Source organism: Bos mutus, chromosome 27 (genome assembly GCF_027580195.1).
Source record: "Bos mutus isolate GX-2022 chromosome 27, NWIPB_WYAK_1.1, whole genome shotgun sequence".
NCBI lineage: Eukaryota > Metazoa > Chordata > Mammalia > Artiodactyla > Bovidae > Bos > Bos mutus.
In genome coordinates, this window is record NC_091643.1 from 9,339,126 (window position 1) to 9,364,114 (window position 24,989).

General features: G+C 51.2%; 1 protein-coding gene across 1 annotated transcript in view; it reads left to right on the plus strand.

Annotated features, from left to right (window-relative positions):
• Nucleotides 1-24,556, plus strand: part of SFRP1 (secreted frizzled related protein 1) — a 43,523-nt gene extending 18,967 nt beyond the window's left edge. The window contains exon 3 of the mRNA XM_005899836.2: nucleotides 21,133-24,556. Coding sequence (XP_005899898.2) covers nucleotides 21,133-21,455 — 323 coding nt within the window. The 3' untranslated portion in view covers nucleotides 21,456-24,556. The remainder of the gene's footprint in view (nucleotides 1-21,132) is intronic.
• The last annotated feature ends 433 nt before the right edge of the window (nucleotides 24,557-24,989 follow it).

A 24,989-nucleotide genomic window follows, 5' to 3' on the forward strand; every position in this document is an offset into this window, starting at 1 on the left:
AGAGTCACAGGTTGGCCTCGGTTCTGAGATGGAGGCTCAAAATGGAGGCTCAGATGCCCACTATGTGCCAGGTGCCAGTGAGCACCCAGCCTCTAGGACGACAGCTCCTTCCTTTACTCTTAGCTTGCGTTCATTTAAAGACAGGGGTGTGATTTGTGCCCGTGTTTTCCTTTAAAAACTCGAACGATCCGCCGAAGGCACGCACTCTTGCACGGAAGTCATCCAACAGATGAGTGTTGGGCTTCTGCTGAGGACATGGCCCTGCTGATACCCTCCCTGCCTCTGCTGGCTTTGGGATCTGCAGACATCCAGAAACACAAGTGTTTATTATCGTTTCTTCCCAGAGTCTGGGAGGAGGGGAGTCCCCTGACAGTCAAAGCCAGAGACAGCAGCTGTCTCCTCCCTGCGGGTGCTCTGCCCTTGGCAAGGATGGTCAGACCTCAGCCAGAAGGTAGCTTTTGCCAGCACACAGGTGCTTTTTAGTGGGGGCAGCTCCACCCATGTTTTCGTGTGCAGCATTTCAAATTGCATTCTCAGTGAGGAGGCCTGGGACTTCCCAGGCGGCACTAGTGGTAAAGAACCCCTGCCAATGCAGGAGGCGTAAGAGACATCAAAGGGTCAAACACCCAGGGTTTGATCCCTGGGTGGGGAAGATCTCCTGGAGGAGGGCACGGCAACCCACTCCTGTGCTCTTGCCTGGAGAATCCCATGGACAGAGGAGCCTGGTGGGCTACAGTCATGGGGTCGCAAAGATTCAGTCCTTAGTACACCCACACGAACTACCTCTTGGAGGTGAGCAGCCCGTGTTCTCAGGCCTCAGTGGAGCTGGTGGGAGCTGGTGAATGTGGAGGTGAACTAGGGGCGGGGTGGAGTGTTGCGGGGGCGCGGTGTGTCTCCAGATGAGCTCGTAAGAGGACCAGGATACCTCCCCCTCTTTCTTCTTGGAGCCAGCTTGAGGCCAGAGCTTCGTTTGGGGGTGGGGGGCTCCACCAAGGGGCTCATATACTGCCTCTCAGGGGCCTGGCACCCAGCCCCTCTGTGCCAATCGGTGCGGCGTTCCTGCCCTCAGGAGGGAAGTGGGTCATGGAACCAGCCATGTGCTCGAGTTAGTCTAAGGCAAATTGAATTGAATGGAGGCTGTGTCTGGTGCAGACTCAGGACTGGTGATGCGCGGTGGGGCAGGATGACTGGGGTGTGGTTCCTGCCTTCAGATGGTTGACCATCTAGAAGGGACGGAGGGGAGAAAAGAGACAAACATCAGATCATGTCATCAATGCTGAGATCCCTGTAGGAGGGAAGCCCTGGGGCTGCGGGCGCCCAGAGGAGGGAGCAGGTCTTCCTGGGGAGGAGGTGGGGGATGGGGGCGGCTCCAGAGAGAGGACACCGTGTACTGTCCTCCAAGGAGCTGCTCGAAGCTCGGTAGGCTGAAACGGTGGACGTCGGAAGAATATTCCAAGGGGAGGCCTCTGCCGCGACCAGGGCTCAGAGGCGTGATGTCACCCGGGTGCCAGGGATGGTGAACCTCTGTGGTCAGCTTGTAAGGCGTATGGGGGCGAGTGTCTAGAAATGAGACGCCTGGTGTCGGGGAAGGTCAGCTTGGGGCCTTGGATGCTGAGAGGAAGGAAGGAACTTTTTGTCTTGTTGGCTGTCCTGGGTGTGGGGAGCCCGTTTTAAAGTGAAGGCCTGGGGTGGGGAGCAGGGAGAAGAGGAGAAAGGAGGAGGAGGAAGGTGAAGGGGGAGCTCCGGCATCCACAGCAGTGATGCAAACCTCAGGGCTCAGGGCATCTCTGGCGGGGCCGGGCCACCCACTGGAAGGAACCCCTATCGGGCTGTTCAGATGAGCTCAGCATGCGGCCAGGGCAGCCGGGCAGGGCCCTCTGCTGTGGTCAGGACCCCGGGAGACCTCTGGGCACAGCGGGGCAGGAGCTGGAGTTCACTGTCGGCGCGCACGCGGGGCAGTGCAGCGTGGGGTCATTATGAGCCGTCGTAAACACCCTGTTTCTCTGCAGGCCTCTTTAGCGGCGGACACACTGCGCTGGGCAAGCCGGCTGGGAACTGCAGGGCTGCGGGGCTGCATCGGCCCAGGTGTCTGGGGCCTCCCAAGGGGGGAGGCAAGGGGCTGCAGCCCAGGGACCAAGGGGCAGCCTGGGATGGGGTGCGAGCGCGATGTATGCGCGTGGACTCACATTTGAGTCTGTGTGGGCGGGTCTGAGGGTGGGTGTAGCCGTGCGCTGTACACGCATGTGTGGGTCTGTGCACAGTATGACTGCCTGGCGAGCATGCGTGCTAGCCACCCCTCCAGGGGCTGAGCCTCCACGGGTGAACATCAGAGGCCTTCTCCCCCTCTTCCCCCTCCCCATCTCCAGAGGGGCGCCTTCCATAACCTGCCAACGATTCCCCCTACCCCGGACCCGGGAAGACTCTAGAGCCCGTGAGGGACTCCTGGGCAGCTGGCCTCCAGGCACGCCCAACAGCCGTCTCTGCGGTCCAGTCCCCCGTGTTTTGTTTATTCCTCCAGATGCTAGCCAGGCCGATTTTGTTAGGTTTCAGTGTTTGCAGCAAGTCCATTTAGAACTGCTGGTTCTCTGGGCGAGAGCCACTTCCTTGGCGGATTCCAGCGGTTCGCAGGGATTGTCGTAAAGGGCACTGGTGTAGTCCCTGGGACAGAGAAAAACAGTCCATCAGGAGGTACAAGCAGGGCCTGCTGCATCGGACGGACCTGAGTTCAAGGCCTGGTCCTACCTACTGTGTCAGCTCGGGCCAGCCGCTTCACCACCCTGAGACTCAAGTTTGCCCCCGCTGGAGACAAAATATCCACTCAACCGTAAAACAAAACTAAAGCCTTCTGCGCTTCCCTGGTGGCTCAGCGGTAAAGAATCCGCCTGCCCGTGCAGGAGATACAGGTTTGATCCCTGACCCGGGGAGGATCCCACAAGGCACGGAGCAACTAAGCCCGTGTGCCACGACTACTAAGCCTGAGCTCTAGAGCCCGGGAACTGCAACTACTGACCCCCCATGTGGCAACGACTGAAATCCGCGTGCCCTGGAGCCCGAGCTCCGCAACAAGGGAAGCCTGCGCAGCCCAACTAGAGAGTAGTTCCGGCTCCCCGCACCTGGAGAACAAGCAGCAGCGAAGACCCAGCCCAGCCCAAAATAAGTAAAGGAAATTATTAAAACCCCCAACGTTCTGTGCGAGATGACGTGGGATGTGACAGACCGTGATCCGGATCCTGGAGGCCCTGTGCGCTGGTTTCCTGCGCTGATGCCGCCGAGCGGGGCGAGCGCTCAGCATCCCTTAGGCGGTGGCAGCTGATTTCCGGTGTTGTGCGTAGGCAGGAGTTGTGAAACGTCCGCCCGTAGGCTGCAGGGATCATTGTTTGATGCCATGGGGTCAAGGTTGGGTGTTTCCCTCTTTCCTTGGGTCCTGGAGATTATCTTCCTATATCCTCTTTAAAATGACGAGGCTGCATTTGCCCCTCAGAACAAGGGTCAGGGGGATGGTGGTTAAGAGCTGGGACCTGCTTGCTCCGCCAAGGGGAGTCATGTGCTGTGTCACTTAGATAGAACCCGGCTTGTTGAGGCAACAAAGTCTTGACCCACAAGGTGGTGGGGTCCCCACCCCAGGCACTGTTGACCGGTTGGATGGCCTCTTGCCTGCACTGGGCAGGAGGCTGGAGACACAACCCTCTGATCCCTTCCAGCCCTGTGGAGTCCAGGGCTCTGGGGTCCTCGGGGCACCTGCTGGCTGAGCTCCTGTGGACAGGCTTCGCTGGGGAGGGTGGGGGTGAACCTTCCTTCTCAGGAGGACTTCGCATGGTTTTCTGGAGGTCAGTGGAGGAGCTGCTGGGCTCCCAGCTCATTGGGGCCCTCAGCAACCTGGGGTACCAGCCTTGAGTCCAACCTCACACATAGACCCTTCAGGAGGGCACCCCGGTAGGCACCACGGAGCCTTGAAGCCGTCTGGAGATGTGCGTATTTGTATTTGTGATGAAGGCCAGAGGGCTTGGAGCGCCTGACTCCTAGGACTGGTCCTCTGATTGCCAGGGAGGAGGCTGATGGGGCTTGAATGGAGGTGCTGGTGGGCCTCCCTCCTGCCCTTTGCTCCTTGCAGGCGGGACCATTTGGTACCCCCCGCTCCGGGAACAGCTTTCCCGGGGCTTGGCCTTTCCAGTTGTATAACTGAGTGTGCAGAGCGGGGAGGCCATGGAGCCCAGCCGGCTGCTTTGGAAGCAGGCGGCGTGGTGGCCGACAGGGGTTTGCGGGTGACGGACAGCTCTTCGCCTGCAGCCTTTTCTCGTTATAGACCTAATGTGTCTTCTGGCAGGTTTCCTTGCTCTGATTATCAGACCCCGTGGAGCACCAGCACTTTCCTCTGCTTCTGCTCACATCTCCATCCCAGTCCCCCCTTCCCCAGTGGGTCGGTGGGTGGAATCCCATCCCAGTGCCCCCTTTCCCAGTGGGTCGGTGGGTGGAATCTGGTCTGGACCAGCTGAAAACTGTGCTCCTTCCTTGGGCCCAGGAGCCCCGGCCAGAGCTGAGAATCTGCCTGTTCTTCCCAGGGAGCCCTGAGTATGGAAATTCCAGGGGGGCCCACACCCCAAAACTCTGACACAGACACTGACACGCAGCTACTCATGTAGTGGCTTTTGGGGTTGCTGGCATCCCCCTGGGTGTGAGATCCAACAGCCCATTTCTCAGGGGGGGGGTCACTCTAGTGAGGGGAGGCATAGGAGCACTTCCCTCTGTTCAAGCCCCTGCCTCACCCCAAAAGGCCCCCAGAGGAAGGCAGGTTGGGGACTCACCCGGGCAGGCCCCAGCATTGCTCAGCAAGGGTGTCCTGGGCTGGGGAGACATGGGGTGCCAGGCCTCAGCCCGCTGTTCTGTCTGGTGGGTGGTCCTGGGCCAGAGGGAGGGGCTAAGCTCTCCTTGAAGGGGTGGGGGGCCGGCAGAGCGACCTCTGCCCCGGTCTCCTCCTTCACTGCAGCCACGGCTTCTTGCAGGAAGTACCAGATCTGAGAGAGAGAGAGCTGGAGTTGTACTTGTTTAGCAGCTCAGTTTTCTGGCTTGGGACATATTGTCCTGGCCTCTGGGAGGGGCAGGATTGCTTGCATTTGGAGAGGAGGGGTCAGGCCTGCGTGATCACGTGGGGTAGGAACCCGTGGGGCTGGGGTCCTCTTTCTGAGCCAGAGTGTGTGTTGGAGGCAGTGATTGGGATCGAGGGGAGAGGGCAGCGGGGGCCTGGGTTCCAGCTCCCGATCAGCTGTGGGCGGTTGAGACCAGGGTCCTCTCAGCCCCTGTTCACTGATCTCTGGAACACAGCTTGGCCAGGTGGCCTCTCTGACCCCACGTTGCTCTCAGACTGTGCTTCTGTGAGCCTGCTCTGTGTCCTTTAAACACACCCATGCCATGAAGCAGAACCTTTCTTCAAAGGAAATCTTACCCTGCCCTCCATCGTAGAAACGGGTCCACAAAGACCTCTGGGCTGGAGGAGGGGGCCCTGGACCCGGGTGGACTTGGCCACTTCTTATTCCCGGAGCCCGACTGACACTTACTCTTTCTAGAGGTTCCTGGGCATGTGGAAGGATGTCTGACTTCCAGGAAGAAGGGCTGCGCTTATCCAATGAGATACGTGTCCTGTATTTTCTTCCTGATGGACACTGGGGCCTCCACCCAGGGTGCCCTGTGGGTACGGACAATACCAGCCTTTTCTTGCTGGTGTCCACCTGCTCACCAGAGGTGGCGGGTACTCTCTGCGGGAGATTCTAGCTGTGTCTGCAGCAGGCTTGAGTTCAGCTTGTAAGACTTTGCTAGGGCCGAGGTGACGTTGACCGCCGGGGCGGTTAGACAACATAGATGTATTCTCTCCCTGTCTAGGAGGTCAGAGGTGCGATTAAGGCTCCTGCTGGAGTCTGTGCTCCGCACCCACCCCTCCTGGCCGGGGGTCCCTCTGGGCCCACTTGACCCTGAGGGCAGCAGTTTCCACATCCACAGGCAAGTCTGGTGATGATGTATTTATTTTTTTTTTTTAAATCTCTTTGATAAGGGCTTCCTAAGTGGCCCTAGTGGTAAAGAATCCGCCTGCGATGCAGGAGACCCAGGAGATGGGGGTTCGATCCCTGGGTTGGAAAGATCCCCTGGAGGAGGGCACGACAACCCACTCCAGTAATCTTGCCTGGAGAATCGCATGGACAGAAAAGCCTGGTGGGCTACTGTCCACAGGGTCGCAAAGAGCCGGACAGGACTGACGTGACTTAGCACGCATGCTCTTTTTAAGAAGTGGCTTTCCTGGAGACGCAGAAAGGAGCCCTGAGTGGGGCTCCCCATCCTGTTGCTCTTTTCCCCTCGCACATGTTCCCCCCAGGCTCTCAGGACCCAGATCTGCCCCCCTTACCTGTGTGTGAGGTTCCCGGTGGGTGGAGAGAAAGAAGAGAGACTCAGTGAAGGATTAGAGGATCTGGAAGCAGGAGCCAGTATATACCCAGCTCGGGGCTGATTCCACCAGCCACTGGGAGTGCCACCCTCTGAGCTCGGCAGGAGCTGGGACCCTCGACAGTGGAGAAGAGGCCAGCTCTCTATATTTTATCTATTGCTTTATACAACTTATAGTTACTAAAAATTATTGGCTATATTCCCCGTGTTGTACCTACATCCTTGAGCCTGTCTTACCCCAGTTGTTTATAACACCCACTCCTCAACGCTTATCATGCACCCACCACTGGTTACCTCTAGTTTGTTCCTGTATCTGTGAGTATGCTCTATTTTTTCTGTTATGTTCACCAGTTGCATTTTTAGACTTTAGTGATATCATATGGTATCTGTCTTCCTCTGTCTGACCTACTTCAGTTAGCGTAACGGCCTCCACATCCATCCATGCTGCTACAAATGGCAAAATCTCGTTCTTTTTCTTGGCCGAGTAATATTCCATTGTATATATGTACAGCATCTTTATCCATTCATCCATGGGTGGAGATTTAGGTTGCTTCCATGTCTTGGCTATCATAAACAATGCTTCTATGAACCCTGGGAGGGGGGTGGGCACATATCTTTTTGAATTAGTGTTTTGGGTTTTGGAGGGATATATGCCCAGGAGTGGGAGTGGTGTGTCATGGTAGTTCTGTCTTTAGTTTTTGGAGAAACCTCCATGCTGTTCTGCACAGTGGCTGTACCTCTGCACCTGCCTGGCAGCTCTGGGAGCCAGGAGAAGGAGAAGGGACTCCATCCTTTCCTTCCCACCAGGCCTGTCCCCACCACCTCCACTCCAGCCACATCTGTGAAACATGCATCTCCACTTCACACATGGGCACCTCTTTGTTAGGGCGGCCACTTATCCTCCTTGCCCAGGACCATCCCAGTTTATTCCTGTTGTCCCAGCGTCTCTTTCTGTCTCTGAAGTGTTCTGTTTTGCAGGCTCCATTGTAGAGCTCTCGCCTCCCCACCCCATGACCTGGGCTTTCCCCTGCTGGACACCCCAGCAAACTTCATGGGATGACAGGGAATCGAAAAATTTTTTTGGATGGAAAATCTGGTTGAATGCACCCTGGGTTGATTGATGTTTAATTTAGTGTCTTGAGGGCTCGCTGTGGAGCCTTGCTTATGCTCCTGAGGCAGCAGCACCTCTTAAAGGACAGAAAGCAGCCTCTGAACACCCACAGGAGGAGTCATGAACTGTAGGCTGTGAGCATTGTATATGCTCAAAGTAAGAAATAATTTCCCAGGTGGCTCAGAGGTAAAGAATCCATCTGCCAATGCAGGAGACATAAGAGATATTGATTCAGTATTTGGGTTGGGAAGATCCCCTGGAGGAGGGCATGGCAACCCACTCCAGTAATCTTGCCTGGAGAATCCCATGGACAGAGGAACCTGGTAGGCTACAGTCCATAGGATCACAAAAAGTCGGACGTGACTGAATGACCAAGCGCGCATGTGCACGTGCACACACACGCACAAGATGCAGTGGCCGCCTGCCCAGCCTGCACACAAGGTTGGTTCACCTGGACCTTAGCTGAGCACCATCTGTGCTTCAGGTGGGGAACGGTGCCGGCCAAGACCCCACTCCTCCTGGCATAGTTAGTTTCCCCTTGAGATTATTTATGAGTTGGACTCTCAGGAATCAAACCCCAGCTCTGCCATTGGCCCGTGGGACCTCAGCCAGCTTCTCAAGTCATCCCCCTTCACTGATCCCTCCCGGTCAGTAAGATCAGAAGCGTCTGCCCCATGCGGTGGCTGAGGGTTCGGCGAGTTAACGTGTGAAAGAGCTTAGACCAGGGCCTGGCCTGCCGAGTGTATCTGTTGGTCGATGTTGTTGCAGCTGAAGCCGGGGTTTCTGTGATTAACAACAGTCTCACCAGTGAGGCCGTGACCTTCGGGACAGCCTGTGCTGCTTACATCTTTGTTCATCGGTGTATCCCGTCAGTGTTAGCCGAGCTCTGGGGCGTGTGGGGCACCCCCTAGTCGATGGATGGGTCTGCGTGAGCTCACGTCGGGGTGCGGGAAGGCACGCTCATGGCCACGCCCACCTGACCCGGGTCACCGTGCAGACGGTGGGGGGCGGGCGCGAAGGTCAAGGCTGGACCGGGTCGGGGAGGCTTCTGGAAGAAGATGGCCTGGAGCTTGCCTGGAAGGATGCCTGGGAAAAGCAGTTTTCCCTGGAGCACACCCTCTGCCTGCAGAGGGATCAGCTAGGAAAACGATGAAGGGCTGAGGTATGCCTCTCACGGGCTCTCAGTGGTGAAAGTCATAGCCCATCCGGGGATCTCCCAGCTGAGGGGTCAGGGCCTCTCCTCGTATCCGTGAGATGGGATTCTGTGAAGCCCTGCCTGCCACCAAGCTGGGACATGCTCTGCTGGGGCTGTCTCTTCAGTTTAGACCATGCCATAGCCATCGCTGGACTCTTGAGCCATTGTGTTCCCTGTGGGCTGACCTGTGACCACTGTCAGCGGGGTCCCCGGACACTGAGCAAGCTAGGGCAGCCCGTCCCACCCGAGACGGAGGGTTCTTTTCCTCGAAGGATCTATGCTGGATTTCAAGACAGAGAAAGGAGACGTGAAGGTTTAGACAGATGGCCAGTGCTGGAATGGAAATCGATAGGGACTGGTCCAAGTGGCTCCATGAAGACCCAGAGAAGTGATTGATACAGAGGTTAGTGATGGAGTCCCAACCAGAGGCTGGAGTCGGCCGATTCTGGGCTTAGAGTCCTTTCCTCTGAAATGTGCTGCCTCTTGCTGTCAAAGCCTTGGTTTTCCTGACTTTGCAAGATTCCACTCCTGCAGGGTAGCAGCCCCGAGACCTCAGTGATTCTGAAAATGGCACTAGACCCGCTTGCTTGAGGTCAGCCCGGTCTTGGACATGCCCATGCGGACTTCAGCCTGAGCTTTAATGCATTTGGAGGGCTGTCCTGGGCCTCCAGAAAGTTCAAACACCATCCAAGAAAGAGTCCTCAGAGTGCAACAGTATGAATAACCAAGGTGATCGACCAAACAGCCCGCCCAATCCCCACCCTCCCACCCTTTGAACCGGTGGTTCTCAAGTGTGGTCCCAAGACCAGCAACATCAGCATCGCCTGGAAACAGGTTAGAACTGCAGGTTCTCGGGCCCCATCCCAGTGCCGCTGTGGGGGCTTCTGGGAAATCTGCATTTTAACCAGCCCTCCCCCTGAAGATCCTGAGGACCCCTCTCTGGAGCATCTTTCAGAGTCTGGACTGGCTCACATTTTCCTTGTCCTGTTTCTGAAACCCAGTCCCCATCTTTTTCTGTCTAAGAGACCATTGCACACTCCAGCATGCCATGTGGGCGAACCCTGGGGGGTGGAATGCAGGGGAAGGAAAAACCAGTCACCCCTCTGGGAGGAGGACTGTTTGCCTTGGCCAGTTGGCCTGAACTTGGAGCCAAGATTCCATCAATCCTCATGATTGACTTTATTTAAGCGAGTCTCCTATTCTCCTCTGCCTCCTGCTTGGGGACGCAGTCCTCCTGGGAAAGCGAGGGGCCCGGGCCCCTGCTGCCTGGGCCGCCAGTGCACACGCTGTCCCAAATAAAACCACGCCAGGCAGCCCTTTGCTCTCATAGTGGGGCTTGCATTTTGCACCATTAGCTTCAATCAGTGGGGATTTAACACAATCCATGAAATCAAGCAATTAGGCAGTGGGATTCTGGATGGCTGACATGGACGCTGCACGCCCGGCTGTGTGTGTGAGGGCTTTGTGAGTGTGTCGGCGCTGAGGGTATAAAGTTCCGAAATCCACTCTCCTGCCTTAACTTACTCCCCCCCACCAACTCCCCAAGGTATCTGGGATCCAGAAAACAGGACAATTTCAGTGAAATAATTTGCCCCAAATAAATTGCTCAGGAACATTTTCTACGTCTGCTGTTTTTTTTTTTTTTTGTAAATGAGAGAAAAAGAAAATCTGCTTTCAATAATTTTTTTGTTTGTTTTCTTTGGGTTTTTCTTTCTTTTTTTTGTAGCATCTGTCCTGTAGTCAGGAGATGCATGTAAATCTGCCACGTGTGGTTTGTGGTCGGGGAGAGAGTCTGCGTTACTGTGACCAAGCACAAGCCCCTTTGCTTTGCTCAAGGAATTAATGATGCAAACCCTGGCCCCTGCTGGGAACGGAGGTCTGTGGAGCAGCCTTTGCAGGGCTTTTTCAGCAGGACTCATTTGGACCCGTTGCTGCAGCCCGGACCCTCTGCTGAGGGTTGGAAGGAGCCTCAGCTTCTCGGGGCCCCACCCTTACCCAGCGGGTGACCGAACCTCATTTGCACAGTCGGCTTTGGGGATGGCACTTGCTGCCTCAGGGTTGCCCACCCAAGAGACTCGTGAAGGCCCAGAATGTAGAAAATCAGGTCGTCTCTGTCTTACTGCACAGCGAGGTCCTCTCTCTGAACAGGTTTTTTTTTCTCCCCCCACCGGGAGGCTGGGTGGGATGGGGGATGTGAACTGTGGTCCCTTCCTGTCCCTTCCTGGTCCTGGGGGCGGGAACGAACAGGACACTTGGGAAGAGCTAGTCGGTCTTGTCATCCCCACCCCAGCTGCTCAGAGCGTCTGTTTGGGAACTTCAGCCCTGTCTGCCAGAGAAAGGAATTGAGGAGAGCAAGTCACTAGAAGTCGGGTGATGTCAGGGGTTACTTGCCCAGGAGTTTTTTATTAGCATCTCTTGGAGACAGTGTATCTGATGGCTTTGCCAGTGGTCCCCAGAATCTGCAGGGCCCCCATGCCGTCCTCCTCCTTGCTGGGAGGCCCTGTGACCTCAAGTAACAAGGTCTGGCTGAGATGCAGGGAACAGGGTTCCCAGCAGAGCTTGTGAGTACCTTCAGCCTTGGGCAGGCAATTCAGCTGAACCAGGTTGAATATCCCGTCCTGTTCGAAGTAAATCCAAATGCTAACGTAACTGTTTTTTTTTTTTTTATATCTGAAAAATGATCGGTTGACAAATCCTGTAGGCTACCTCCTCCTCTCAGATGAATGGTGGAAAAAGTAGAATTCCTACTCAAACAAAACCCTTCCTGAGAAGCCCCGAGTGAAGCTAAGCTGCTCTAGTTGAATAGGGATTGAAGGGCCTGGAATTGTAATCTTTGTGTTTCTTTTAAAAGCTCCCATTTTGTGATTCATTGACATTTTATATACATTTCAGCTCTTTACTAGACAGCAAGCTTTTTTTTTTAAATCTAAGTTTTTTTACTTCAGAATAAATGCAATTTAAAATGTCAAATAGTATTAAAAGGCTTTTAACAAAAAACTGCAGGCCTCTGCCCAATGCCTTCCAACCACTGATTCCCACAACCCAGAGGAAGTAATTTTCAGCTATTTTAGCTGTTTTTTTTTTTTTTTTGATAGCAAAATGGAGTAAATAAAGACCATACTTAATTTTTTAAAATTTATTTTTAATTGGAGGATAAATGCTTTACAGTATTATGCTGGCTTCTACCATACAACGGATATCAGCTATAAGTACACATGTCCCCTCCCTCTTGAACTTCCCCCCAACCTCCCACTGCATCCCACCCTGCCAGGTGGTCACAGAGCACCAGGTTTGAGCTCCTTGTGTTATACAGCAGCCTCCCATTGGCTGTCTGTTTACACCTGGTAATGTATATGTTTCAGTGCTGCTCTCTCACACTGTCCCACCCTCTCCTCCCCTGCTGTGTCCAAAGTCTGTTCTCTACGTCTGAGCCTTTATTCCTTCCCTGCAAATAGGTTCATCAGTACCGTTCTTCTAGATTCCATATATATGTGTTAGTGTGCTATATTTGTTTTCCTGTTTCTGACTTTCTTCACTCTATAACAGCCTCTAGGTTCATCCACCTCACTAGAACTGACTCAGTTGCATTGCTTTTATGGCTGAGTAATATTCCATTGTAATGTATGTACAACTTCCTTATCCAGTCATCAGTCTGTGGACATCTAGGTTGCTTCCATGCCCTAGCTATTGTAAATAGTGGGCTTCCCTGGTGGCTCAGATGGTAAAGAATCCAGGGGACTCGGGTTCAATCCCTGGGTTGGGAGGATTCCCTGGAGGAGGGAATGGCTACCCACTCCAGTATTCTAGCCTGGAGAATCCCGTGGACAGAGGATCCTGGTGGCCTACAGTCGATGGGGTCGCAAAGAGTCAGACATGACTGAGCAACATAGCGGAAACATTGGGGTACATGTGTTTTTTTCAATTATGTTTTTCTCAGGGTATATGCCCAGTAGTGGGATTGCTGGGTCATATGGCAGTTTTATTCCTGGTTTTTAAGAAATCTCCATACTGTTCTCCATAGTAGCTGTATCCATGTACGTTCCCACCGACAGTGCAAGGGGGTTCCCTCTTCCCCGCATCTTCTGTAGTATTTATTGTTTGCAGATTTTTTTGATGAGGGCCATTCTGACAGGTATGAGGTGATACCTCATTGAGGTTTTGACTTGCATTTCTCTAATAATGAGTGTTTAGCATCTTTTCATGTGTTTGTTGGTCATCTGTATGTCTTATTTGAAGAAATATCTTTTTCGGTCTTCCGCCCACTTTTTGATTTGGGTTGTTTGTTTTTTTTTTTGTTATTCAGCTGCATGAGCTGCTTGTAAATTTTGGAGATGAATCCTTTGTCAGTTGTTTCATTTGCAAACCATATTTAATTTTAACTTAATTTTTAGACATTACTTATTGATGCTCTACGATTGAAGACAAAGATTTATCTTTTGCTTAATTTTCATTTTTAAACAATTTTTAGTTTTTAATCAAATTCTTAATTTTTAGACACTATTGATTTTCTGTTATTGATAATGTCTATCTTATAGTCTATTCCCTCTTCTTCCCATTCTTTTCAATTTAACATTTTTGGTTAAATTGATATTCACTGTTTAATTTGTTATAATTATGTAAGTATAATTAACAGTTGAGCCGTGTGTGTACTGCATTTATATTTCCTTTCTTATGCACTGTTTCCCTGAGATGGTAGTTGCCTCATTTTATTTACCTGGCTCCTTATGAATTCAGCCCCAAACGTTCCTGCAGGTTTTCATCCAATCTGCCTGGCCCTTCTTTCCTCCTGTTTCTGTCTGCACTGGTTGAGACTTAAGCCCATCACACAGTTGTCCTGGAAAACCATTCTAAGGCTTCCATTGCTTTTATCTCACGTTAGACTTTTAGTTTCCTGATCCTGGGTTGTATTCTGCATTTTTAGAGCAGTTTCCCAAGAAGAGATATACAGAAGACTTTTTATTTATATCATTGAATGTCTGAAGTTGTCTTTCTTCTCCTCACCCTCACTGAGTTTGGCTCAGTACTGAATTTTTTTAAAAACCATTTATTTTATATCGGAGTATAGACAATTAACAATATTGTGATAGCGTCAGGTAAATGGCAAAGGGACTCTGCAGTACATATACATGTATCCATTCTCCCCCAAACTTCCCTCCCACCCAGGCTGCCATGTAACATTGGGCAGAGTTCCCTGTGCTACACAGTAGATTCTTGTTGATTATCCATTTTAAGTATAGCAGTGTGTACTTGTTGATCCCAAACATCCTATTTTTTCTTCCCTGAATTTGGGAATTTTAAAAGCATGGCTCCATTGTCTTTCCGCTTCTAGTGTTGCTGTGGACGAATCCTGTGGTATTCTGATGCCTGGCGCTTTGCAGTAGATGTATCCTGTCTTTTTCTCTGGAGGATTCTTGTATATTCTCTTTATCCCTGGTGTTTCTAGATGTCATGATTCATTGACCTGTGTGTGCTCAGTCACTCAGTCATATCTCTTTTTGATCCAAGGGACTGTAGCCGCTAGGCTCCTCTGTTCATGGGATTCTCCAGGCAAGAATACTGGAGCAGGTTGCCATTTCCTTCTCCAGGGTATCGAACTTATGTCTCTTGAGTTTCCTGCTTTGCAGGTGGATTCTTTACCGCTAAGCTTCTTGGGAAAACCCATTCATTGACCTATGTGTGCGTACTAAGTTGATTCAGTCATTTCTGATTCTGTGTGACCCTACGGACTGTAGCCCACCAGGCTCCTCTGTCCATGGGGATTCTCCAGGCAAGAATACTGGAGTGGATTGCCATGCCCTCCTCCAGGGGATCTTCCTGATGTGGGCACTGTTTAATCTGAGAGCTTGTATTCTTCCTTCCTGGAAATTTTTCTTGTATTATTTCTTTGGTATTTTCTTGGTTCTCTGTTATTTGTTTTCTTGATTCAGACATTGGGCCTCCTGGACTGAGCCTTTCTTTTATCTTTCTTTCTCTTGTTTCCATCTCTTTGTCATTTTGTTCAGCTTTCCAGGAAATGTTTCCACCCTTATCTTAAAGCACATGCGTTTCATTCTTTATTTCTGCTCTTACCTTTTGAAATTTCAAATACTTTTCGGGTTCTCTGAACATTCCTCTCCATAGAATTCTGTTCTCATTTCGTGAATACAGTATCCTGTTATCTTTGTAAAAAAGTTTCTTCTGCAGCCTACCATGTCTCTGTCATCTCTGATTTCTTTTTTTTTTCTGTGTGTTTTGTATGTTTTAGTTTCTTGTTCACATTTAGAGGCTTGCCTTTAAATGCCTGCCGATCCTTTTGAGTTTAAGAGTAAATCACTAAGTTGGAACTCTGTGTGTATGCGTGTCCTGTGAGTTTTGAGCCTCATTTTGGAATTTCGTTGGAGGGAGCTGTGGGTCTTCTCTTTGGGGTTGCTAGTTTTTTCAGATAGAACCCTCCGTGATCCTCTGATTGGGGCTGTCGCTCAGAGTCTCACTCTTCGCTGCAGCCTCTCACTGAACCCTTAGCCGTCAGGGCTGCTGTTCCTTCCCACCGCATCTTCCTGTGTGTCAGGCGTACCCAAGCCCAGTCTGTCTGGATAGAACTTTCTGTACAGAATAAACCTCTTGGCTGCTTCTGGAGTGGGTGAGGGGTGGTCATCTGGACTCACGGCCCGGCTCGTGGATCTGGGTGCGTCGATGCAGGCTTATCAATTCCTATATTTAATAGAGTCTCTGTAACCCCATTCAGAAGCACCCAGTGGCCCCTAGCTCGCGGGCATTTCTGGGTCCTGCCATGTGAATCGGTGGCTTTCTTGCTCTCAGCCCCCTCTGTCAGCAGCTGGGTTTCTACTTCTCTTCGTCAAGTCGGGATCCACCATCCATTTGCTTTCTGTTACACTAGATGTGATGTCCTCGTTTCTGTACCATTTTCTTGCATATGTTTATAACTTTTTTTAAACTGTAATTTTAGAGAAGTGGAAATGATCGGATGCCCAATCTTTGGCAAGATGTTTGGCAAGAAGTGGCCAGGGGTAACGCCTCACAAACATTCCGGATGCTTGGTGGTTGAGGATGCAAAACCTTCTGTCTTTCCGTCCCATTGGTTTTAAGCTCTCTGGGATTCTCCCTCGACCCCTCTGGTTCTGGCTCCCACAGGTCATCAGCAGCACCCAGCCCCACGCACCCCCGCCATTGCCAAGGCCAGTGCTCCGGTCCCACACTCATCTTTAAACTGAGCAGCACGGGTGATCAAGGAGCGTTGCTTCCATGTGAAAAGCACCTTCTCCAAGAGACACCGGGCTGCCTGGTTTTCCATCCATGCTTCCGATGACTTTGCAGGAACTTCCCAGGGAAGGTCCCTCCGTCTCTCCTGTTCTCTGTACTTCACTCTTCACTGCAATGATTATCATCAGTGATCAGATGAGTCACAAAGCTAGGGACTGACTCAGCCCCCTCCCCACCTACCCCCTCGGGGCCCTTTCTTGCATTCCTGCCGCAGTTCCTCACAGTGGATCCTGTAAATGCCTGGCCCTTGGCCAACTGTGGCCTCTCATCCAGGCTTCCTGTCCGGGTGATTGGAAGGATGGCGGCCTCATTAGCATAAGCAGGTCAGGAGCAAGAGGCGGCTTTGAAGCCAGTGTGGGTTTGGGATGAGTGTAATGAACTTCCATCGCTCATTTCAGCCTCAGAAAATGTCCAGGCCTTGTGGGGAGGCTACCGAGAGGGGATCAGTTGTGAGCCAAAAAATATGGTTTTGGTGACTGCACATGGAATGAAGCTTTCAAAGTCTATCTGAATAGAAGGGGATTGTGTTTGTTTTTAATTTTTTTTTTATTGGAGTATAACTGCTTTCCAATGTTGTGTTCGATTTGGCTGTACAACAGCGTGAATCAGCTGTATGTATACATATAACCCCGCCTTCTCGAGTCTCCCTCCCGTCCCCCCACGCCCATTCCACCCCTCTAGGTCATCACAGAGCATCGCGCACTGAGCTCCCTGTTGGAAGGGGTTATTTAATTTTAAGGCTGTGGAGAAAGAGGGCCCTAATTGTAACCTTAAGTTTAGGGTTTTCGTAGTATCTGGTCTCTGAATTCTTGCTGGCAGTGACCAGCAAGGTGAGAGGCAGGAGTCCTATTCTACTGTCCGAGGATATTAAGTTGTTGCTAAAAAAAAACAAAACCCAAAGAAGGGTTTTGTTTTTGTTTGTTTCGCTTTAGCTCAGGGAAGCTGAGATCAAGGGCCCGAGGCAGATGTGGACTCATCACCAGGGGAGACAGCCCCGGGAGGAGACAGAGAAGCACAGGGACGGGGTGGGGGCTGTGGTGCCGGGGGTGGGTGTCGCTGTCAGCCCAGGACCACCCAGCACAGCCTTCCGGATGGTCACCCTGCCGGGCCCGCAGGCAGATGGAAAATGCAGACTCTGGGAGCTCGAAACCAGCTTCTGTGGTTGAACATGGAACGCAGTTTGAACCCAGGACCGGGGACTCCAGCGTGCCCCAGCTGTAAGCCCAGCCGCTCCATCCTCGGGCTTCTACCTGCGCACCAGCACCGTATGTGACGCAAACACAGTCCACGGGCGAAGTCCCTGGGGCTCCAGGCTGTACCCGCCGTGGAGGCAGGGTAGGGGGAGGAGAAGGGGTGAGGGTCAGTCCCCCACCCCCTGGCCCCCAACCCAGCAGCCCCCGGTTGTGGCATGGTGGGGGGCTGCACCCATAGCCACAAGGCAGGGGGAAATCAACCTGGGACGGCTAATCACCTATCCAAACATCATTGGTAATCTGCATCGCTAAAATAAACCCCTGGAAGATGGAAAAGATGGTAGTAATTTCTGGCCACATGTGCCTCCTCTTTCCCACCTCAAAAAAAGAAAGTGAGCCAAACGGCAAGAAGCGGAGAGTCTAATGCAAAACACATTTCCATCACTGGCCTCTCCCTCCCCTCTCCCCACCTATGTAAACCAAATTCCTTGACACGGTCATGGCAAAGGAACATTAATTTTTTGATTTGAGTTGTGATTAAAAGCAACACAATCAAAAGAAGGAAATAGTTTCCACTGGAGCACTAGCATTTGAAACCCCGTCATGGTGTAGTGGGAACCAGCGTGCTCTTCGGGGTCAGGTGTGGGTTCGAGTCCCAAGTCTCTTCTTACAGAGCCTGGCCTCGGTTGTCCCCCTGAGTCCTTCGTCTTGATTGTCATCAGTAAGAACGATGGTTGATGTGCATGATGTCGGAGCCACATAGAGAGTGACTGTCCTGGGGGTTCTTTCCCCCAGATGATGGCTCGCTTCTCTGCAGATAAAGAGGTGCCCAGCTGGCCCCAGAAATGCACTCATTCCTTGCCCCCCCGCCCCCTCCCGCCGACTCCTGCAGTGATGTCATTGATCACTCCTACAGCAACACTGGGATCGTGGCTTTAGACCTTGGGAAGTAGTCCAGGGTCATCTGACGTGCGTCCCCATCGCCTCGCCTCCCTGAAGTCCTGGTTGCTTTCCTCGGGTCAGTGGGTCCTTGCAGTGCAGTGGGTGGGCAGAAATGGAGCCGGACTCGCCAAGCCTGGCAGGGAGTCTCTTGGGCTCGTCCCCAGGAGAACTTTCTTGTTCAGTGAGCTACTGACTCACACAGGTGAAGTCTTTTCTTAGGTGACCCACCAGGTACAAGGATTATAAACCAACCAGGGGAGCGAGCCGGGTGGGCCTGTTTGGGCAGACATCGGGGCTTCCCTGGTAGCTCAGCTGGTAAAGAATCCGCCTGCAATGCAGGAGACCCTGGTGCGATTCCTGCCTCAGGAAGATCCCCTGGAGAAAGGATAGGCTACCCACTCTAGTATTCTTGGCCTTCCCTGATGGCTGAGTCAGTAAAGAATCCGCCTGCAATGCGGGGGACCTGGGTTTGGTCCCTGGGTTGGGAAGATCCCCCTGGAGGATGGAAAGGCTACCCACTGTGGTATTCTTGCCTGGAGAATCCCCATGAACAGAGGAGCCTGGTAGGCTATACAGTCCACGGCATCGCAAAGTGTTGGACACGAGTGAGCGGGCAGAGGTCCCAGACGGTGATCTGTGCTGCTTCCTATTTGATGCTCTCCCACCTGCGGGTCCTCCTGCCTCGTCCTCAGGGTCCGGGTGGGTAGGGGAGTCAAGTGGAATCAGAAGGGCTGGGCAGTGACTGGTTCGGCGGGGGATGGTGAAGGGTAAAGCCAGGAGCTCCTTGGGAGACTGTGCTCAGCATACTCCTGTGTACGCAGGTCTGTCCAGCCTCCGGGGTGAGGGCTAGCCCTCTGCTGCTTGGACTAGTCCCCAAAACTTATGCTGCCCTTGGGACTGAAGTCTCATCCAGGCTGAGGGCCTGGGGTGTTACATGGGGCCCAGAGGCTGGAGATCTAGAACCCTTTCCGTAAGGGAAGGTGATGGGAGCACATTTAATTTCCTGACTTTGACACATCCCCTGAAGATTTGTTCTAGGATTTCTCCCTCCTCCTAATTCTTGGGTTGGCCAAGAATGTGCTTTTACTCAACTAAACATTAAATAATAAAGCCATCACGCATGCAGTGTTACCTTGGCCGGAATAGCTCCTTTCAACCGGGAGGAACTCTTACCATTTCATTAAGTAAAAGCCATTTTGAAATGTGGCTAAACCTGGGAAGAGAGCCCTAACTGTTTTCCCTTATTTTCTTGGTCCATTTAATCAATGCTTGAAATGTCAGCTTCATTATAAAGAATGTTGGAATTCAGCCTGCACAGCACGGTAATTACAAGTGGACACTCAGTCCATGAGTTTAAGTTTAGGATCAATGACTCTGGGCAAGTAAAGGTAACCCTGACACCTCAGTTTTCTCATCTGTTAAATGGGGGGAATAATTGCGCCTTCTGTGTGGAGTTATTAGGTTTCATGGAAGAGGTGCCTGGAGAATACTCAACACACTTGCTGACATCCAGATGCTTTCCTAATCACTAGCTACTGTTCTGTAGCTCAGATTCAAGTCTTTCCTCATGGAGTGTGGGTGGAAGCTTGGAGCTATTTAAAAGAGAGGGCTTGGTGATTTGGAATTCAGAGGAGTTTGGAGGATGGACATAGCATCTGGTGACCAGGATCTAGAAATGTTTTCCAGCTCCTTTGGGGCGATCCCAGGCCGGCCAGTTTCTGAGAGGAGCTGATTGTTATGGGGATGATGTTCCTGTTCTTGGTGCATTTCCAATTACAGGACGTCTCCACGCTAATTTACCCTCCCCAGTTAACCCTGTGTAGCCAGCACGGGAGTGTGTTGTCCACACGGTAATACCCAAGCACTGTTGGCTTGGGCTCCGTAGAGACAGAAAGATGAGAAGGTGGACTTGGCCAAAGGATTGGCTTTCCCTCTCTGCAGGGAGCCAGGCTGAGAATGGAAGAAGGCCAGGTACCACGTTGGAACTGAGGAACCGCCACCTGGATTTATCCATCAGACCCCACCAGGACTCTCTCCAGTGGGTTGAAAGGTCCAGGTCGAGTTTGGTTCTGTGGGTCTACACTGTGGATAGGATAGCCCATTAGTGGCGCCATCTAGTGGTTGATGAGTGGTGGACAGCCTGTCCGTGGTACCTGCGTCTGAACTTCCTGGAGGCACCGTGGTTGGGACCACAGTCCCGATGGGGAAGTCGGACACTGATGTTTGATGCGGTTAGCTTTCCCTTGCTGTCAGCACACACATAGGTCTTGTCTGTGTTATTTCCAGAGCCTGAATTTTAGGTCCTTTGGATGTTAAAAAAAAAAAAAAAACTAAACCAATAACTTGCTCCTAAAAAAAACAAAACAACAAACTTGGGGTAAGTTTTTCCTTTGAGTGCTGAGGTCTGAACCATTATATTATATGGCCTTGATTGGTTTAGAGGGTCCCCTTCTCTTGAAGCATTATATGACCGTCTGAGTCCCAGAGTTTTTAAAAAGAAACACATGATTTGGTTTTGAACATCTGTTTAAGCCACTCATGACATCCTGTGGCAACTATTAAGATACCATCAAATACACCAAAAATAAGGGGCAGAATCTGTGTGTGAAGGTCACCTGAGACCTTGGTCCTTATCTGTAGAATAGATACATACAGCCTCCCTCTTTGAGGTGCTCTTTGCTTTTTATTTCTCCTGCTCTTCAGCCCCCAGGTGGGTTGTGGTTGCGGATAAAAAGCCGTGGTTTTTTTTTTTTTTTAATTGGAGGATAATTGCTTTACAATGTCATGTTAGTTTCTGCTGTACGACCAAGTGAATCGGCTATATGTGTACATGTATCCCCTCCCTCTGGGACCTCCCTCCCCCCAGGCCCATCCCACCCCTGGAGGTCATCTCAGAGCCCTGAGCTGAGCCCCCCGTGCTATCCAGCAGCTCCCCACTAGCTTTTTGAAAAGCCGTGTTCTAAAACTCTCTCCTCTTCCCCTCCCTGCCCTCGCCCCTCTAGCCCTGAGGATGAAAATCAAAGAAGTGAAAAAGGAAAACGGCGACAAGAAGATTGTCCCCAAGAAGAAGAAGCCCCTGAAGCTGGGGCCCATCAAGAAGAAGGAGCTGAAGAAGCTGGTCCTATACCTGAAGAACGGGGCCGACTGCCCCTGCCACCAGCTGGACAACCTCAGCCACCACTTCCTCATCATGGGCCGCAAGGTCAAGAGCCAGTACCTGCTGACCGCCATCCACAAGTGGGACAAGAAAAACAAGGAGTTCAAGACCTTCATGAAGAAGATGAAGAATCACGAGTGTCCCACTTTCCAGTCGGTCTTCAAGTGATTCTTGGGAGGGGGGGGCGGGTTGGGGAGGGAGCCTGGGGTGAGGGGAGGGGTGAGGGCTGAGCGGACGCCCCTGGACCCCCGGTGGTTCCCCCTCCACCCCCTTTGCTCCTTCGCGGTGGAGGGCGGCGTAACCCAGTTGTTTTGCAGCATCCATGACCCTCCTGCCTTCCCCAGGCTCCAGCCCCTCCACAGGTAGAGCCGATATTTAAAGCCGCACGCCCAGGTGAGAAACCCACTTAGATTAGGAAGCTTCTCAAGACCCACACGTGGAGCAGCACATCCCCGGGGGGGAAAGGGAGATACAGGCTTGCCGGGTCCACCAGAGACACAGTCACTAAAAAAGGCAACGCTGCCGGCCCAGAAAGGGGGCTGGCGGCCAGAGCTAGCGAGGGCAGCAGACGCCAGCTTCCGCCACGCTCTCCGTGTCACTGCACACCGTTTATGGACCTACCAGCTAGTCTGTGCCTTTGGAACTAGAAGATTCTAACTCTTGGCAAAATGCTTTCCGTTCCAGAGGAATTTTCTCTTTCTGTCCATTGTTCAGACAGAAACAAACACACCACCACACTCGCCATGAAGATCAGCTCCAGAGAGTGACCGGTGCGGGGAGGGGGAGCTTGAGAAATAGCCCAAGGGAGTGCAGTGCCTGGTCCCCCGCTCCGTGTGGTCCTTGAGACGGACCAGCCTGTCTCGGATGCCCTGGAGGTGGTTATCATCAGACCCTGCCATGATCTCGCCTCCTGACACGTGGAGGGCAGCACAGGCCTGCCTTGGGTGACAGAGGTGGTGACTCATAGACTGGGAAGGCAATTGTTAGTGGTTTTCAAAAAAAAAACAGTTAAAGAAGAAAAACAGAAAAAAGAAAATTTAGAACAGTCCAGCAAATTGCTAGTCTAGGGCGAACTGTCATTGGGTGAAGAGCTTGTTGATCTAATTCCCTTGTTTATTTCACATTGTTTTAAAGCAACCAACAGACCCACTGACTCTTCAAGGTTTTTTTGTTTGTTTGTTTAAAAAAGTCTCCATGGAGCATTTGGAAAGGTGTGGCAAGATGGGGGACTCTGCATGCCTTTGAGGTCACTTTCTAGCTGAGCAGCTGTCTTTCTGGGTATTTTCTGTGGGAGGTGGATTCTCCTAAGCATAGCTGTGGTTCTCCTTCCTGAGGGGTTCTGGGTCACCCTGGGCCCAACACCACGCTAATTTAAACTCACAGTGTGCCCCACTCCCATCTTTCTTGTGACGAATGGATTCCTTTGAACTTGATTGCCTAGAGATCAGAGACAGTCAGAATAGCCTGGCTGCCTGTCCTCCTGCACTTAACAAAATATTTTGTTTTCATTTCTGCAGAGGGAAAGTTAAGCTACAAAGGTCCCCATTCCAAGGAGGGAATTTAGAAAGCAAAGCAACTGCGGTTTTTCCCCGAGGGCCCTAAGATAATTCTCACAGCCGTTGTGTTAATAAGGGATGTACATAAACCCATTCATGGAAGCAACTTGACTCCTCTTGTTCAATGTACAGGAAGTAATTCCCCCCCCGCAAAAAAAAAATTAATGTTAATTTCTTCCTCACGTTGGATTCTTAATTCTCTGTAACACCTTGAGGACTTTCGTGATTGTCCCTCTGGGTGAATCTGATGCTGCAGTGGAACTTGGACTCATCAACCCCGTGGCTCCTTCTGTTAACTTCCTAAAGTACAGTCTGAAAACCAGCCTGCCAACCTTGTTACCTACTTGAGGGTTATCCTGACCTAATGAACCCCTGGCAATTAGTGATCCATTGTTTAATACATTTTTTTATTCTCTCTGACCTTTAATCATAAAGTGTTGGGGATTGTATGTGATTTGCCTGTAATTTTGGATGATTTAAAAAAAATGTGTGTATATATATATTAGTGAATTAGAAATATCCTCCTTTCCTATTGTCAACTGAAATTCAGAGCAATTCATGAAAGCCTAGATCTGGGTCTTAGTTTTGATTAATTAACCCAAAAGCTCAGTGTTCTTATGTATCTGCTTGTTTGGACAGAGGGTGTCATGTCACAGGGCCTCTTCAGGGTGGGGGCCTTAGGAAAGCTTCGCGTGGGGCACAGCGGTTACTCTAGAAAGGTTATCAGTGAATAGGTAGACTCTAAATGGGAATTCTCAGGTAGGAAGTGGTGTTTTCAGATGAGAGTTCAGAATACATTGGAAATGTGAATTGCAGCTGCAGGTTTTACCCTGGCCACAGAGCCCCAGGCCTGAGGTTCCCTGTGGACATGGGACAGCCTGGGCTGTGACCCGTCAGCCAGTTTAGGGTGAAGGGAGGCTCTGGGTCCAGAGCTGCAGTGGATCACAAACCATTGTTTTTCTCAACAAAGGATATGCTGGAACCAACTTGGAGATTCGTGGGCTTGCTCACTCCTTTCCAGAAGAGCAATGTAGGTGACTTGGTAATCATTGCTAGTGCAACGATTGTCTTCATAAATCATCAGGGTGATTTAACATCATCATCCTGGGTGGAATCCAGTGAGGTCATGGGCAAAACTCAGCTAAATCTAAAATAAGACAGAAAGTGAGGTGAGAATTCCAAGAATATTATATTTGTAGAGCATCCTGTGTCACCCTTGGCTTTGGGTGGCTGTGAATTAGCACCAAGGGCTCCCTAAGGCATCTCGTCTGTAAATGACAGAGACCATTGTGCAAACCTAGAATCTGTCTTTTTCAGCAGACTCCAAGTACCCAGTTGCTGTGCCGTAAGTGTGTGGATGTCTTGGGCTTAGGAGCTCTGTTTTAGAAAAGGTTCCCCTGGAACAACGTGCTGGTCCCCTGACCTGTCACCAGCAGATACATAGGACACAGACGAGATTCCTGTTTCCTCTAGTTCCTCCGTGTAGCACCCCTCTTATAGAACCTAAATCTCTTATAAATGCTTTGAATACTGTGAAAATGTTTTACATTCCATTTCATTTGTGTGTGTTTTTTTAAACTGCATTTTACCAGATGTTTTGATGTTATCACTTATGTTAATAGTAATTCCCATATGTGTTCATTTTATTTTCATGCTTTTCCTGCCATGTATCAATATTCACTTGACTAAAATCACTCAGTTAATCAGTGGTAATGTGCATGGTGACTTCTTCCCCGCCGCGATGGCACACCGTTTGCCCTCCGCCCTCCTCCGCCACACACATATCCCTTCTCTTCAGTTTTTCCAGGGATGTTTTCTGGCCCCCACTCAATACTTTTCAAACGGTAATGGGGCATGGTGGGATGGCAGAGTACCTGGGGGCCCCAAGGCACCAGCACCCCATCCCATGTATACCAACCACCTGCTCCCCTGAATCACTTCCAGAAGTTTCTCCCGGCTGTGTGCTCCAGATCAGAGAGAAGGTTAAATACTTGCTCTCCAAGAATGTATTTTTCAACCCTGCCTGAGTTTCTTTTCTATGTTTTTGGTTTCAGATGCTCTTTCCCCTCCAGAAATTCGATGTTAAAATTCCAACTAAGATTTGAAAACTCTTTGGTATCTGGAGTGAGCCTTAGAGGAAACCATA